At 43.9% G+C, this 17,085-nt stretch overlaps 2 protein-coding genes across 2 annotated transcripts; one reads left to right on the top strand and one right to left on the bottom strand.

Annotated features, from left to right (window-relative positions):
* cdo1 (cysteine dioxygenase, type I) lies at window positions 1-6,326 on the bottom strand. The gene is made up of 5 exons (XM_067231192.1): window positions 6,113-6,326; window positions 4,735-4,812; window positions 3,413-3,570; window positions 2,696-2,865; window positions 1-1,256 (listed from the first exon to the last, which is right to left on the bottom strand). Exons 1-5 carry the CDS (start codon window positions 6,280-6,282, stop codon window positions 1,227-1,229), a joined length of 606 nt encoding a protein of 201 aa, XP_067087293.1. The 5' UTR covers window positions 6,283-6,326; the 3' UTR covers window positions 1-1,226.
* Window positions 6,327-8,898: 2,572 nt separating this feature from the next.
* Window positions 8,899-16,932, top strand: LOC136937998 (AP-3 complex subunit sigma-1). The gene is made up of 6 exons (XM_067231193.1): window positions 8,899-9,178; window positions 10,637-10,728; window positions 12,091-12,202; window positions 12,372-12,443; window positions 12,639-12,746; window positions 16,313-16,932. The coding sequence occupies exons 1-6, from the start codon at window positions 9,110-9,112 to the stop codon at window positions 16,439-16,441; spliced, it is 582 nt and encodes a 193-aa protein (XP_067087294.1). The 5' UTR covers window positions 8,899-9,109; the 3' UTR covers window positions 16,442-16,932.
* The last annotated feature ends 153 nt before the right edge of the window (window positions 16,933-17,085 follow it).

Below are 17,085 nucleotides of genomic sequence, written 5' to 3'. Positions count from 1 at the left end.
TCATGACGTAGGTAATGTTTAATGATGTACCGTGAAAGCAACCACTTGTCGTTGATTGCCTCACATCAAGCAGTATAACTGATGACATTTTGGGACTTTGTAAAATTAAAAACTAAGACAGCCACAACTTAAACAACAGACACAATCCTGAGAGAAGTCGAGTCTTGTTCTAATGATGTGTCTTTATTACAATTGATTACGACCTGTGAAAAAGCCAATTATAACCCGCCCTACAGAATACATGGCAAATACATTACAGGCATTGCATTAAAAAAAATATTACACCTAGAAAACTTTACCTTTGCTAATGCATATTGCAATTCTACTAATCTGACTGTACAAACAATTGTATGTTACATCACGGTTTTGACAGGTGAATTTGTGAAATAAGACAATAATCCGGCCCAAGTATAAGTGCTCCATCGAGAGTGAAACTGTTCATCACAGAATCCCTTTTTTTCTTCTTTTGCAGGTCTTCATTTTAAGTGGTTGGAAAGACGACTTTGACCCCATTTCCATGTATCTTGCATTTCCACATTCTGCCGTAACAGTACAAAAACTTTTTTTTTTACATCCCCCCCCATCCCCACCAAGAACTATCTGGTAGCCATCTAAAAAACATTTGGGAATCATCTAAGGACCCACATGATAACCCTCTCTTACTGTCTCATCACCCCACCTATTGGAACTCTACCTTCCTCCATTTGGCAGCTCATAGGTTTGTTGTTGTTGTCGTTGTAGATGTTGTTGATCTTCCTCTCTACCCTGCGCATAGTTCCTATAAAGTGTTCTAGTGTTGTGGTTCCCTGCGGTGCTCTCATTGTTGTTGTTCTGTCACTGAAAGGCCTTGAGATGTGCTTCACTGTAAACTAAGGAACGTGTTGTTGTGGCACGCTTATGAGCGGATATCACAGGTCACAGACACACAGGAATGCTGCTGTTAAGGGAAAGAGGGTCTCCTTTGGCCTGGCTAACAAAGAGCAGATTCAAACGGTGGGCTAAGCCTTTTCATGCATTCACCCTGCGCTCATCAGCATTAGCCAGGCATGCAGCAGGCAGTGATAAAGCCATTCCAATTACTGACATGTCCTTTGAACTGCCCGCTGGCTCTGATATAAATGGCTCACTTTAGTTGTCGTCCTCCTGTGTTTGTTAGTTTTTGTCCCGTCTCTTTTGCAGTTTCACTCTGGATTTACAACATTGTCATTATGAAACGCACCGCATCCTCAGTTGTTCTCCTGTGAGATGGTGGTTTCCTGTCAGAGACACAGAGAGAGAGAGAGAGAGAGGGGAGATTCGGATCAGGACCTACTGGTGATGAAAACAGAGCACTACTTATGAATATAGGGTTCTATTGTGAGACTGGCTGCTGGTCCCAGTCTAGCCCCAGAAACAAGAGGCTCTTTTAATAGAGATTCAGTTTCAGTTTCAGGTTAGACATCGCCTGTGTTCGGAAATCCGATCCATAGAAATGTGACCCCGTCGACCCCTCCTCCTTCTAGATCCATCCCAGGTCCTCAACTTATTAACAAAAACTTGTCTAAAACGATTAATAGATAGCACAGGTAGGTGGATGCAGAACCTGAGATCATTGTGTGCCCATGTTACCCTTATCTTATCTATTGAGCCCAGTGTTGTAATATTTCATTGACAAGCAGCCGTTTGGTCAAGGTAAACTTATGCAACTGGTAGTTTCCTGATAAGGTTTTTGTGTTTGGCAAACCCACTGCGTAGTTAGGAGTGGTTTTCCAGCTACGCTGCAGACAAGAACACCCCCCAGCCTGCCACAAAACTGCCTTTCACATGCTTAAAGCATCAAGCCCCCGCCTTGTGGAACACAATCTCCCAGTGACAACATCTGGCTAAGATTGAGAACAGATTCCCGGCATTTCTACATCCCATCATTAAATAAGCATTAAATAGGAAAGTTTTATCCTAGGAAAGTCTTAAAGTAGTAGGTGGTGGAAACGGCCGTAAACTTGCTGATTACACAGCCTTTAATGATAATGGAATTTTCTTTAACTAGAAAGTCGAACCTGTACTTTCCGCCTTAAATGGAAATCGTACAAAGTCTACCACGAAAATGGTAGCTGAGAAGATAAGCTGAGGAAAAGTTCTTATGATCTTTCATTCAGATGCACTGTCATGTTATGACTGGCTGTCTGTGATTAAACTCTCCATAAAACACATAATCTTTGTTCCTCAGTAAACATTAACCACCCATACATGTAGTTAGAGTCAGATATATGACTTAACAATAGCTAGGGAACATAGGATGAAGAGCTGAGGCATTTTATGACTTCTAAAAACAAGTTGTTTTTGTGGCTCCATCTTGGATCCACGTAGATAAGCTTCCTTACTCAATGAGAACTGTTTGTTCGAAATATAATATCCCTAAAGGGAGTTAAAGAGTTGCGTATGACATGAAAATCAATCAGTATAGGACGGCTTGAGTAACACATGCACACAGTGTCAATCCTGTGTGGACTAGCTAGAAATATTATAGCTAGGAGATGGGCTCCAACATAAAAACAGTTCAAAAAACACGAATAAAAACTGAAACTTAACATATCCTCTCTTTTTTTCCTCGTTTTAAACCAAAACAAAACCTTTGTTTCTTTTGTCTCAGCGAACTACATTGTCGTTGCCAGTAAAAGGCACAAGAAACGAGCTGGAATGTTGTGGTAATCCTTACAAAGGGTGTTCTCTCTCCGTATTTGCTCCAGAAGGTCATCTTGACTACGTTCTTGTGGCCGGTTCTCTGGTCGAAAGTCTGGCAGTGCTGGAAAGGAGGGCTGTACAGGTGCAAGCTGGCCGCACAGTCAGTGTGACTGCTGTTCTCCACCCGGTGCAGGCCCATGGAGTCTGCAACAGCATCACATGTCAACATGATATGTGACATAGGAATGGCAAACACTTCAGCTCTCACAAGTGTGACCCACAAACACACGTGTATGCTTGCGCACACAGCTTACACACACACACACACACACTGCTTACTCACACACACAGCTTACACACACACACTGCTTACTCACACACACAGCTTACACACACACACACACACACACTGCTTACTCACACACACATCTTAAGCGCACACACACACACACACACACACCAAACATCGCCAGGATTCAACAGTCACTCTGCATTGCACAGTCAGCAGAATGTCACTAGGCCACATCTGAAACACGGTCATTATGTGGTGTCCTGTTTGGGCCGCAGTTATCACAGATTAACCACAAGAGAACATTAAAAGGTTGTAATCTGTAAAAGTAGAGTTCAATCCATGGGAGTGGATGTGTTTCCAAGACGTGTACAGGCACATCGTGTGTGTATGTGTGTGTGTGAACATAAGCTTGATTGAGCCCATGTGTGTGTGTGTGTGTGTGTGTGTGTCAGGCCTCACCATTGATGTAGGCACACTGGTTCTCCTGCAAGACCCTCTGGGATTTCTGGACCATGTCGCTGTTGGACTTGTCCTCGGGCCATTCGAACAGCGTCTCCTTCAGCTGACCCTGCAGAATCTTCATAAAGCAGTGGGAGTCCGTGTGGTCATGGATGCTGCTGCAAGTCGCATACACACGGGCAGAGTGTGTTAGAACATTGTTGTTATTACTGTTGTTATTACTAGGTAGTCAGGTGGCTGAGCGGTTAGGGAATCGGGCTAGTAATCAGAAGGTTGCTGGTTCGATTCTGGCCTTGAAAAATGTGTCCTTAGACAAGGCACTTTACCCTGCTTGCCTCGGTGAGAATGTCCCTGTACTTACTGTAAGTCGCTCTGGATAAGAGCGTCTGCTAAATGACCAAATGTAAATGTAAATTACTGGCCCAGAACGCCAGTATGTGGTGTGGTGGAATTTTATAGTTTTAAAGTCTAAGGTCAGAAGAATTTGAAATTTTGTATTTTATTCTTGCAGCAAGGAGTAGCAGTTCTAAAACAGTACCAAAGTGAAGTATGTAACAGAAAGGCTCTCTGAAAATGACATGATCTGAGCACTCTTCTAAACAGTAGTTCCAAAAAGCTATGTAATCAGTGCAATAGTTCATTTCTGTCAAAAGAGGAACTCCACAAAAAGCAAGAAAGCAAAAGGGAAACAGGTTGCAGAACTTAATACAGTCATAAGTCAATAAGACAAGAAAGAGGAACTTGTATTCCTAGAATTCCATGGGTGTGAGCAAAACCAAATTTGTTAGACGTTTGGTCAGCAAGCAGAAACTTAAGCAATACTATTTTACGCTTTAAGGTTATTCTAGCTTTACAGAAGTTAAAACATTTACATTTAGTAGACACTCTTATCCAGAGCGACTTACAGTAAGTACAGGGAAATTTGTGTGATTATTGTGCCATATAAAAAGTATTATTCAAGTGTTATTCAAGTTGACCAGACGTGGATTCAAAATAGGTCATTCCTGTTATCAAAATTATTTTACTCTTTATATGGCTCAATGAACATTGGACTCTGTAATCTGCATTTCCCTTCCACCAGTTTTGTTTCATAAGTTCTACTGTATAACACATCACTATAAAACTTTGCATTAACCTCTATTAACCACTATATTAAGATAGTGGACATTTAAAGTCGTACAAAATGCACGATAGAGTAAACCATACTGTAAAGTCTGTACTGTCAAGTGCAGAAAAACTAATGGTCTGCCACTTTAAGACATGCTACAGCTGAACATGGGTTTCAGGGACTTTAATCATAGCCTCCAGGTGTGGTATCTTACCTGCCATGCCCCTCACCCCAACACAGGATCATCAGGTTAAACTTGCTGTTGCCCTCATCCACCAGATTCCTGGTGTACCTGAAAAAGACGAGCCATAGGTGTCTGTGAGGGCGACTATGGTCAAACTGGATGTGATAACCGCATGAAAAAAAAAAATTATCACTGAAAATGTGAAATCGAAAAGAGTACAACTTTATTGCCCATCCAGGTGAACTGAAGAGTATGGGTTCGACAGGGACATTGTGTGAGCCCATGTTTTGTTAAGTGTTATGTAAATGGGTAACTGTAAGGAAAGGATTTACATCAGAATACTTTTAGGACTCACAATCAATGTGTAGTTCACGAGTCATGTGTGATCAGCGGAAGACGAGACTTCTGACATTTTAAGGAATCTTACTTATGAAACATCTTGGCAGTACAAGTATTATGAACCAACCTGACCTATTAATAGAAAACAGGTCAGACGCCATATTATATAAAACCACACAAATCGAAACGCTCCAGACTTTCCGGCTAAATTGGGATGGAACATTTAAAGGGGCATAGGAAACAAATACGAGCGAAAACACCGTTTCAATCCCGCCATGCTCGTAAATCGTCTATTTAGCACAGTACATAGAATTGGGGATGTGTGTGCCCCCCCCCCCCCCCCCCCCCCAATATGTATTATGATTACGGCCTTGGGCCACACAGTAATCCGACCATGGCAATATTCTTGTACGCGCAGCAGTAGGTACTTTTACGGCCCTGGAGTTTCGTCAGTGTTTTTATGGTGAGCTCATACAGCGTGAGCACAGGCCGTACTCAAATCTAGCGGGTGTGGATCAGTCTCTAAATGCTGATTGGATGACGTGTTCCCACCCTCCACTTACCCCTCACTCGTCAAAACACATGCACAGGGAGGGCGAATTCTATGGAGAAGGCTGTTTTTGCGCACAAATCGCTGCGCACAACTTTCAATGGAAGGTCCTTTGCCAGCAGTGCAAAAACATTCGATATGCAAATTGTTGGGGGTGGAATGCAGTTACCAAGTTGTCAGACTTTTAATTTGCAGGTTTTAGAATAATTAACGCGTGTTTTTGGTTGATTGAAAACGAATTATACTCGTTTCTTTTGAAATAAGAAAAAACGAGTTATCTGCTTTGTATGTGCTAGGTTTGTAATTAAAGACGAACTTTATTCCATGAGTATTAGTCTGCTGTTTATATGCCTAAACAAGTGGATGGATCTGGATGTTCGTTACTCCATCAAAGCCTATTAAAGTACCCTTATTACGAAAACAACGTAATAAAGCAGTAATAAAATAGCACACAGAAAATGCAGCAACAGTTAAGTTAACAAGCAATGACAAACATAAAGGAGATATTAGTAGCTTTACCTGAACTGGTCAGATTTGGCAAATTTCATCCAATCTTGGGGATTGCTGTCATAAGCTTCCATTATGTTCTGAACCTCTTCTACGTTGACGTTGTCACTTTCAAAAATCTGATGCAGCACCTTGATGAGATCATCAAGGGTCTCGGGCTTCATCACTTCAGTATGCTCCATGGTTGAATAAGGGTTTGTGTGCCGTTACCGCTGCTGACTGTGGATCTTCCTATCTGATGGAGGATTGCTTAACCCTAGGCTTTTTAAATCTACAATTTGGGCCGAACTTTTGTGGACTGTACCATTATGGAAAAGAGTGAACGCCTACTGCAAAGTCCAACTTCAAACCATGCCAATTAAAAAAATAAAAATCAATTCGACCGCATACCGTCTCTCATATTTCGGGAGGATTTGTGGATGATATTCCAATAAAATGTTTTTATGTGTCGAGCTATTTATTCTTATATATTTGTCCCTATCGAGGGTTAGGGTTACGGTTGGACTAGTCCAAATGTAAATGCCCAATTGTACCCTCGTGCAGCTGTCAGTAACAATCTTTTCTTTTCTTCCCAGCAGGATTCCTTTGCCTTAGCCTCACAGCTCACAATAGGAGGCCTGATCCTTCTTTGTAACGGGATGTAATAGTCGACTCAACAATGGGGCAAAGACAGGATAGAAAACTAGCCCAGAGATAGGATAGAAAACTTATTACATTTAATCTTAGTTACAATGCAATAGATTCAAAGTTAATTGTATACTTTATTAACCCTAACCCGAAACAATGGATAGCGGCATACAATAATCTCGACAATTATCATCAACAATCATGTTTACAAACACTGAACCAATATTAAAAGACCGCAGACTGTCATCATAGACTGTCATTGTAAAATAACAAACAATTCGAGAGTTATTTTTGTTTTACTTTAAATGCCATCAAGTTATTGCGTATGAGCTCAAATGCCCTTCAATAACGTTAACATAATGAGACAGAAAACATTGTTGAACATAGTTGGAAAATATGAACGACGTAGGCTAACGAATGAATGAACGCATGAATGAACGACTGAACAAACGCACGAATGAATGACCGGCTGTTTGAGTAGACTGTCATAAAGCACATTTTATTTATGTGTGACCACCTTACACTGTTAGTAACAGTGTTACTTCCGATGCAACGCTTCGCTGCAGTAGGTTAGCTACGAGGCTACGTCTTCACGGGAGCTCCGCAAATCTAACACATAGTCTTCAACTCATTTTAACACAAAAGCTACAGTGGGTCTACAGTAGTCACTGGAGTTTTAAATCATGTTTTTGGACAGAGTACCTCTTCCAGTAACATAGGTTATATACACAGTGGTTCGTCTACTTAACCCGATGTCAATTGCAAACGTAGGAAACGGTACCATACAGGGACATTTTGGCAACCGACCGTTTTTTAGGCCTAGTTTGATTAGGGAGGCCGTTCAGACTGGGCATTAACCAGATAAAAGTGCCACGCATATTTTTGCCATCTATTTCAGTTTTAACCCTCGGCCTAACTTTTCAGCATACTGTACGCCATCTTGTGGTTGGATTAAGCTCATTCAGTCAGATGTGCTGAAGCCTGATAATAAACTATTGCCAGTCAAACGGTAGCTCATTATAAAGCTCAAGCTGAATAAAAGGATACTGTGATACTCCAAGCACCACCTCCAGCTGAACCTAGCCAAAACAGAACTCCTCATCATCCCGGCCAAACCCTCCATCTCCCACGATCTCTCAATCACCCTGGGATCGGCGACGGTGACCCCTTCATCCTCTGCCAGGAACCTCGGGGTGACAATGGATGACGAGCTCTCCCTCACAGCCCACATTGCTGCGGTCTGCCGGTCGTGTAGATTCACCCTCTACAACATCCGGAAGATCAGGAGATACCTGTCTGAGCATTCCACCCAGCTGCTAGTCCAAGCACTTGTCCTCTCAAAGTTGGACTACAATTCAATGCTCGCCGGTCTCCCAGCATGCGCAACCCGCCCTCTCCAGAGGATTCAGAACGCAGCGGCCCGCCTGGTCTTCAATATACCCAGACGCTCCCATGTTACCCCGCTCCTCATCTCCCTCCACTGGCTTCCCATCACGGCCCGTATCAGATTCATGACCCTGGTACTGACCTTCCGAGCTGTGAACGGGACTGCACCCGACAACATCAAGTCTCTCCTCCACCCTTTGAGGTTCATGCTGTTTAATTGTAACTTCTCTAGCTACATGCTCTTATGGTTCTTTCCTTTGGGACTTATTTGTTTTTCACAATGTATGCTTCATATTTGGTTACCCACAATGTTTGGGGCTATCTCGTTGTTATGTTCAGTGACCTATGCACCTTTGTAAAGCTCTCTCTTGGAAGTCGCTTTGGATAAAATCGTCTGCTAAATGCATAAATGTACTCAGAAGTATTATATTGCAATGAAGAATAATACCTAAAATCATAAACATTGACCTTCAAGCGCCCAGACTCATGCAGCCTAACCGTGATGAAATAGCCTACATTAATTATAGGCTTAGGGATCTTTTTGTAGTTAACCGAATTCCATGCAATAGGCCTACATTATGTCTGAAGTAGGCTACACAGCCGATAACAAATAGTTTGGGGTTGCTTAAATGACTCCGAGGCGTCTGAACCGTAGGCTATCTGATAACACTTTACTCTGAACACCGTAGGCTGTCAGACACACAGAGGCAGTGTCGAGTGGTGTGGAGAGGAGTCTTGATTTTGTGAAGTGTTTCACGGTTTGAGCCACCGCGGTTGCTGTAGCTACAAGCAGATGAATGGTTCGACCGACGTGTCGTATTTCCGCAAAGAGAATGTGGAGCCAGAATGTAGCTTAGCTTTCGCTAGCCGTATTCATCTAAGATTGAGGCGGATTTAGAATCGATCCCAGGCCAGGTAGACTGGGTCCAGGAGGGCTGACACCAGTCTTTCGTAGACTGATCCCATTTTTGTCGTCCCTTCATACAACATAACATCATGATTAAAGCCATTTTAATATTCAACAACCATGGGAAACCTAGGCTTTCTAAATTCTACGAGCATTACGTGAGTATTCGACTGGATCTGCAAATGTATTTTTTACATTTAGCTAGCTATTTCCTTTTCTAGTCTTACTGGCTGAAAGAATCGCAAGTAGCAAACTAACAAAGTCAAGAAATATTTAGTATAATCTCCACAATAAGATGACTGCTAAAACGACTGGTAGAATGGTTTGTCATTGCCAAAAATTGAATCGGATGTGACATGTAGTCAGATGTTCATTTTAAGGTTTAGGTTATGTTACATTTGTTTAACTGTCAGTTCTGCAAAATGTGTTATTAATTAATTTCACTGCTGCCACAACAATTGTAGTAGCCTAATATTTTGCTGTGACTAGCTTTGTATCAGGCGCGGGGCGTGTAACTTGCTATGGTCCTAAATCGATGGGAGTGTTGGCTTGTGTCATGGATCTCTTAGCTAAAGTATACTGTGTCAGTCAGGGAAAGACGTCTCGTGAAAAGGTCAACTAAATAATGCAATGTGCCCAAGAGTATAATTTACACAGACTAACAACATTCGTGCCGTTTTGTTTTCGTTGCATAGACTAAGCGATAAACATAAAATGAGTTGTCAATCACAGCCGCGAGCTGTTCAGTCTGTTTACGTCACATGACGCAGGATATGCCCTTGTGATTGACTCGTGCTCCTGACAGTCGGTATACATGGTTATTAATTGTAGCAACTGTGCTATAACAAAATAAAAACAGTATACATTGTAAAACGTGGAACATTCTCTCATTTACATAAGCTAACTTGGCGAGTCCTCTGATCTCGACTAAGTAATTGGATTTAAATCTCAAGGTAGTCGTCAATGACAGCGTAACCGACCGTTTGCATCTATCACAACGTCACTCAGAAATGTGATATGCATCCCAAGCATTAGCACTAATAAATCATCCACTGTAGTGTTAGGAAACCGACACTATGCCGTTAGACAGAGAGTCTGTTGTACGAGCTAAACTGACAGCCTACTCGCACAGCATCGGCCTGGGTCAAAGCCTAGAGGCATGTTGGCTTGCTAGGCGGTGCCACACTCTGATGTCAGACAGAAATGAGAGTGCAGCCACGGTTCAGGTCTCAATGCTTTTATTTCTCTCCTGGCATGCCTGCTTCTGTAGTCACAGCACAAGTCACCAGACCAATTACAGACTGCATACCTCTCTCTCTCTCTCTCTCCCCCTCCCTCTCTCTGACCTTCTGACCCCACACACACACAGCTCAGATAAAAGATTACCTTACTGTGTGACAGCTGAAGGCAACCTGTAGAGAAAGTTCAGTCACTTTCTCTATCTTATCACTTTGTGTACCAATCCATGCTGTTTGGAGTAGCACAAACCCATACAAATCATTTCTTTAGGTTAGTCTCCTACCTGTGTTACGACAGACAGCTTTTACCTAGTGGACTAAGCTTACGACAGACATGTTGTACCTGATGTTGTTCTGTTGTGCTTTTGCGACCCACAGAGTGAAGACACAGAGCAGCAGATTATCAGGGAGACGTTTCACTTGGTGTCGAAAAGAGACGAGAATGTCTGCAATTTTCTCGAAGGTGGAATGTGAGTATTAGCCCTCTCGGCAGAGAGTCCTTTCCTGGTGAATGCCAAGCGTGAAGGCTTTTCATTTTACAGACCTCTCTTCTGTAGCAGTCATGTTTTACATTTACATTTACATTTAGTCATTTAGCAGACGCTCTTATCCAGAGCGACTTACAGTAAGTACAGGGACATTCCCCCCGAGGCAAGTAGGGTGAAGTGCCTTGCCCAAGGGCACAACGTCAGTTGGCATGACCGGGAATCGAACTGGCAACCTTCGGATTACTAGCCCGATTCCCTCACCGCTCAGCCACCTGACATCCCGTTTTAGATGTTTTAAAACTGGAACAGAATAGCCTTAGGATCTTTATTAGTCTTTTCAGTAACTGCTCTAAAAGGGTACAGAAAGTGAATGTTTTTTTTATATGGCAAGTAAATGCAAGTCAATATTGCATCAAGATTCATCCGATATGGACTTCCGCTACTGTCAAAGGGTTGCCTGGAGACCAGCTGGTCGGAAGACCATAGATCATGAATAATTGTTGAATTATTCATCAATTATTAATGAAGCAGTTGCAGGGCAGGTGTTGTGTTCCTATGATGGAATCTCCCATTCCACTGGGATGGTTAAACTCATACTAAGGGCAACACTACTCGTGTCTATTGAAGATGCTAATGTGAACCCTAACTTGGATAGTGGGGAGAGCAAGAAGCTAGCTAGCTGTAGCACCAACGGGCCACTTCTTAGTGTATCACACGGGGGGGAGTGGGGGGGGGGGGAGTAGGGGGGGGGGGGAGTAGGGGGGGGGGGGGGAGTAGGGGGGTATTGAGCCTGCACACTCTTGATCTGCTGTCAAATGCTTTATCCACGAGATAAACGCATCCAAACAGATGGCTTCATTAAACTAATGGGGTTTTCTAAAGCTGGACTCAGAACGTAGTGTTTGTTCTGTATCTTCCACGGGAGTGAGGCCTGCTGCTACCAAACATGGTTTATCAGTCTTTAACGTGGTTGGTCAAGGCTTCCTGACTTGACCCTGGTTTTATCTGCATCGACCATGTGACCACATCATGTCTGAGGGTTGAGAACAGGAACAGTTTGTGTCTAGAGGTCAAGATGGCGTGTTTGACAGTATTTTCTCACAGGCCGTCCTCTGACCGTGTGAATGGTCAAGCCCATGTGCTTCGCTTTGGATAAAGCGTCTGCTAATCGAGTCAAATGTAGACGTAGAGAAGATATCAGCCGGCCCGTTCTTTCACATTTAGGGAACAGACATCGTAATCTGTCATTTGATCCACCATGCTAACTTCCTCCTATGTTGAGGTAGTGAGTCATGGTCTAATGAGTCACGGGCTGGTGAGTCACGGGCTGTCGTTGGGTTCCAGGTTGATAGGAGGCTCCGAGAACAAGCTGATCTACAGGCACTACGCCACCCTGTACTTCGTGTTCTGCGTGGACTCCTCGGAGAGCGAGCTGGGGATCCTTGACCTCATCCAGGTGACCTCATCCGCTCTTGCTGTTGGTCTGGGAGCATGTGGAATCGTCCATTTGTTACTATTGGGAACGTTTGGTATCGGATTAGGCCACGCCCCCGGTAGAGTGAGACTCAAACAGAAAGTGTTGTAGGGATTTTGTCCGGTCAATAGCTCTCTCTTTCTCCCTGCAGGTGTTTGTGGAAACGTTGGACAAGTGCTTTGAAAACGTCTGTGAACTAGACCTCATCTTTCACGTGGACAAGGTAAAATATGTGCCCATGTGATGTCATAACCGCCCACAGTTCTTCTGACAAAAGAATGTATCTCGTATTTGCTCTGTTACTGAGAACATTTGCTACTTTGTGATGACACAGTCAGGTTACAGTCTTAGACAGCCACATACACACCTCCAGACCAGCTTCAGATCAGACTAAATGTAGTGTGGCCTTGATTGACAGGTCCACAACATCCTAGCTGAGATGGTGATGGGCGGGATGGTGCTGGAGACCAACATGAATGAGATCATCACGCAGGTTGACGCCCAGAATAAGATGGAGAAGTCTGAGGTAAAGTGCCCCGGCCTCCCCCCCCCCCCCCCCCCAGGGACTGTATGTGCAGGCATGTGTGTGTGCTAGACCCTGCATGGATGCCCCCCAACCCTTATCCAGTGCCTGTGCGTGATGCTCCTAACCTCTCCTGGGGGTATGTGCTGTTCGGCCCCCCTTTCCTCCCCTCCCTCCCTCCCTTCCTCCCTCCCCCCCGCCCTGCCTCTGCACTGCTCTACACAGAAGAACCAGACTGTGTTCTCACTATGTTCTCATTCTAGATACAGTCCTAACCGCGCTCACTTAGAACTGTGGCTCCGTACCACTGTGGTCAGTACGTCGGTGGATCCTTGATCTCAGACACTCACCCCATTCCACTGGACTGGAGTCAGCCTGGGGAGGGGGAGGAGGGGGGAGGAGGGGGGAGGGGCCCAGGGCTCGCTAGAGTTAGAAGCCTTTGATGTTCAGACGTCAGTCGAAGGTGCCCTTAGCTGACCGTTTAGTGCAACATCTGCCCAAGGCTGTTATCTCGGATTTGATTATCTGGAGTCCTTCACATACGGCTGCCAGCTACCAGCTGGGCTCACTGCTTTGTCTTGATCCAGCCACTGCTGCTTCTGACAGTGGACGATGAGCGTATGGGCCTGTGCATCCACGCTGCTAATACGCTAGCCACTTCTACGCCATTCACCGTAAAGCTACCTTTTTTTGCTGCCAGAGACAATTTCATGAAATCGTCTGCATTCACAAAGTACAGGTCACGCCATCTCTATTTGCTGCAGTTCGATTGAGAAGCCCTAGCGTACTCCAGACGTCTGTGAAGGTAACCAGGTAACCAGGTCAGCACCTGTCCTCCTGCAGACTATAGTACTCCAGTGTGTAACACAGAAAGAACAACAGCCCTGCAAAAACCCCACGTACTATGAAGCTTTCAGGTAGAGATCTCGTTTGACCAACTTCCTCGACACTGACTCGAGATCTCTAGCGGCTGATTGGCTGAGCAGCGCCAGAGCAGATGGCTAGCCCCCACAGGTCAGAGACACTCAGTCTAACCGAGAGGAACGAACTCTGGCTTTACTCAGCGTGGCTGACATATTTACGGCCAACAGATGGCGTGAGGGGTCGATTCAGCTTCCTTAGGCGTTCTCTGAGCGAGTTCTCTGAGCGAGTTCTCTGAGCGAGTTCTCTGAGCGAGTTCTCTGACTGTTGAACAAACGTCAGATCTGTCGTCTCCTCTCCTGTACTTCCCCTGGGACTATCCTAGACCGCCGTTGCTCGTAAGAACGCCGCAAGTCTGACGTCATCATACGGATGATTGGCCGGTTGGCGTGATGGAATTATGTAAACCTTAAACCACTAAGTGTTAATGTGACTTACACATAGACCCACCAAGGCTCAGTATTTTGGATACAGGATCAGTATTTATGATGGACTCTGTCAGCAGATGTCTCGGGTGGTATTGAAGTCACCTGTGCGCCTCGGAATGCGGTCTACGATAGGCCCCAGTCACTATTCCTATTACAATTAAAAAAGTGTAATTACTTTTGAACTCTGCTTTTTAACCACATTCCTCATTTACTCTCTTTTCTTGACCCTCTGTAGTTCTTTCCATTCTTCTCTCTCTTTACAGACGTTTATCTTTCAGTCTCCCAGGCAGGACAGGTAGACACAGGTACTGCTGAATCCACCACCTAGTTCTGTGACCCCCAGATCGAAAGTACGACCCCCCCCCCCCCCCAGCTGCCCACAGGCCCTCCGCGTAATAGCCAAACGTCACTAACACACAGATCTTTCACAGCAGACCCAGAAATGTGTCACGTTCACTTTAGAAGTCCGTTCGGGCCCACTGGTGACGTTCGTTGAGATGTATGTTTGTGTCTAAGACGTAGGGTGTGAGAAGCAAGTATAACCCTAGCCTGGTCTCTCCTCCTACACAGTTAATCTTGGCGTCTGGTTAACGTAAACAAACATGGCGTCCAGTTGTGATGTTCCAGGGGCTCGTAACCTCTTCCCTCTAGCTTAGATTTACATTTAGTAATTTAGCAGACGCTCTTATCCAGAGCGACTTACAGTAAGTACAGGGACATTCTCCCCTCTCCCCAGGCAAGTAGGGTGAAGTGCCTTGCCCAAGGACACAACGTCATTTTTGCACGGCCGGGAATCGATCTGGCAACCTTCTGATTACTAGCCAGATTCCCTAACCGCTCAGCCACCTGACTCCCTTGGCTCTCATGCCTGTCTGGATGCTGTAGGTTCCTTCAGCGGTTTGGATGTGGCCTTTAAATGTAATTTTCTCAAACAAAAGTTGTACCTAGTTCCTCTGGGTTATGGGCAGGTTAAAGAAATGTGCAGTCTTTTGAGTTCAAAACGGTTTTGGGAGCTTTATGTAATGTAAACATTACGTTGGACTCATATTGTTATATATGCCAGAAAATTGCAGCCCAGATTTTCACCTAAAAGATTTGGAGCTTTTGAGAAAACATTCGGGGGCTCAAGCCCCTCATGCTTCAAGCTGTCGCTGGCAGGCGGGCTAGTCTTTCTCGGGAGTGTCTCCTAAAAGATGTGGTTGCGTAGAGATGCCAGTTTCTATGTGTCGTTTTTGGGTCTGTCTGTTAGAAGATTTAGTGGGGGGATCTCTAACAGCAGTGATTCTCAAATGTGGAGATTTAGGCACGTGGAAAAAACGTTTATTTTTCAAACTTGAACCATTTGATTTGAAAAATGTCAATCTGTCAGTGCAGATTTTGGAATCAGTTGAAGAATCTGTGACTCATTTCGATCTTGATTTGTATACATTGGGATTCACTGTGTTAGAAGGTTCCATCCTCCCATTTCCACGATACACCAAATCTAGATTTAGACTTTCAGTCTTAAACAGTAGTTAACATCATAGACACAGTCCTAGTGGTCAAACTGGATATTAACTCATCAGCTCCATCCGGAGATTGGTGTACATCATGTAGCTGACCCACATGACACCATACAGATGTTTTATTTTGTCCGAACAAGCCACCTCACTTAAGTCACGTGCTCACTCGGTCCTGCTAAACAATCTTAATTCTGTCTTAACTTATATAGCTTCATTTCCTCTCCACATCCAAACTCATTCATCTGCTTTACCCAATTCTCTCCTCGCATTTTTATCCTTATCCGAACCTCCAGATTCTGATGGGTGTTTAACTTTTCGAGCTTAATCTGTCTCCTTTTCACACCAGTATTACTGTCACCAAATGAGCGCACCAGTATGTTCTCCTAATGGTTTCATAATTGGCTCTGGTTGTGCTGTTAAAATCATACATAACAAACCAAAATACTGCATGTGCACACACCAGCTAGGCATCTGGATGTCTTTTTGCACATTGTGTCTGTATGTTGGTAGTGTCAGGCTTTTGCATTGCGTTTGTCTGTGACTGTCGTTGGTTCGGTGCCTCATGTTTAGTATTGGTAGACTGTGCTCGTCTCTGTCCGGTCTGTCCGTCCGCGTGGGTGTCGTACAGAGTTGCAATGCGCAGCATGTTGGTATGCTCTCCTGGTGACGGACTGTATGTGTGTGTGTGCGCGTGTTCTCTGTGTGTTTGTATGTTTAGGCGGGCATTGCAGGCGCGCCCGCTCGGGCTGTGTCCGCCGTCAAGAACATGAACCTCCCGGAAATGCCCCGAAACATCAACATTGGAGACATCAGCATAAAAGTGCCAAACTTACCCTCCTTCAAGTAGCGGCAGCAAAGTTCCACCGGCAGACGTCGACCAATGTTTACGATGACAGTTGTTTACCAAAACCGAAGCGGAAAAATATCAAGTTTTATCAAATGTAGGCTATCTAATGAAGGTATCGTGGGTTAATCCCCTTTTGGCGTTAATGTTTTGAACTCCTGTTTGAAAATGAATGTTATTTAGGCTTTTTTTGTTTGTTGATAAAGTATTTATTTGTTGTTACATTCCTCTCAGCCCTCTTTGGAGGAGTGCCCTTATTTCAGGCTGCTACAGTATTGGAAAATCATACCTTAGTAGTGGTTTGTCAAAAACAAACAGAATAATATTCTTATATACAAATATGCTGTACGATGATATGATATGCTGAAACTTTGATCTCTTTGTTTTATCTGTACACAAAATATTTTAAACAATTTTATCTAATCAAGTTATTTTTCTTGATTTTAATCGGTGCATGTTTTTTTTCTTTTTCCAACCTAATAAAGTATTGAATCATTTTATGATGGTATTGTATTTGTGTGACACAATTCATTCCGATTTCAGTTGAAATATACAATATAAAGCCTAGCTACAGTAATTTGTTGTTTTCTGCTTATATAGCCTATTATGTAATTGTAATATTTGATAGCCACTCTGACCAGTCAGTT

This window comes from Osmerus mordax, chromosome 28, assembly GCF_038355195.1.
Source record: "Osmerus mordax isolate fOsmMor3 chromosome 28, fOsmMor3.pri, whole genome shotgun sequence".
NCBI lineage: Eukaryota > Metazoa > Chordata > Actinopteri > Osmeriformes > Osmeridae > Osmerus > Osmerus mordax.
Note: the sequence above shows the minus strand (reverse complement) of the source record. Positions and strands in the feature narration are given on the sequence as shown.

Coding starts and splice junctions, on each gene's coding strand:
- LOC136937998 (XM_067231193.1), top strand. CDS start 9,110: ATGATTAAAGCCATTTTAATATTCAACAACCATGGGAAACCTAGGCTT. Junction 9,179..10,636: donor CTAAATTCTACGAGCATTAC/GTGAGTATTCGA, acceptor TGCGACCCACAG/AGTGAAGACACAGAGCAGCA. Junction 12,203..12,371: donor GGATCCTTGACCTCATCCAG/GTGACCTCATCC, acceptor TTCTCCCTGCAG/GTGTTTGTGGAAACGTTGGA.
- cdo1 (XM_067231192.1), bottom strand. CDS start 6,282: ATGGAGCATACTGAAGTGATGAAGCCCGAGACCCTTGATGATCTCATC. Junction 3,571..4,734: donor TGGGGTGAGGGGCATGGCAG/GTAAGATACCAC, acceptor TGCGACTTGCAG/CAGCATCCATGACCACACGG. Junction 1,257..2,695: donor ACGGAGAGAGAACACCCTTT/GTAAGGATTACC, acceptor TGTCTCTGACAG/GAAACCACCATCTCACAGGA.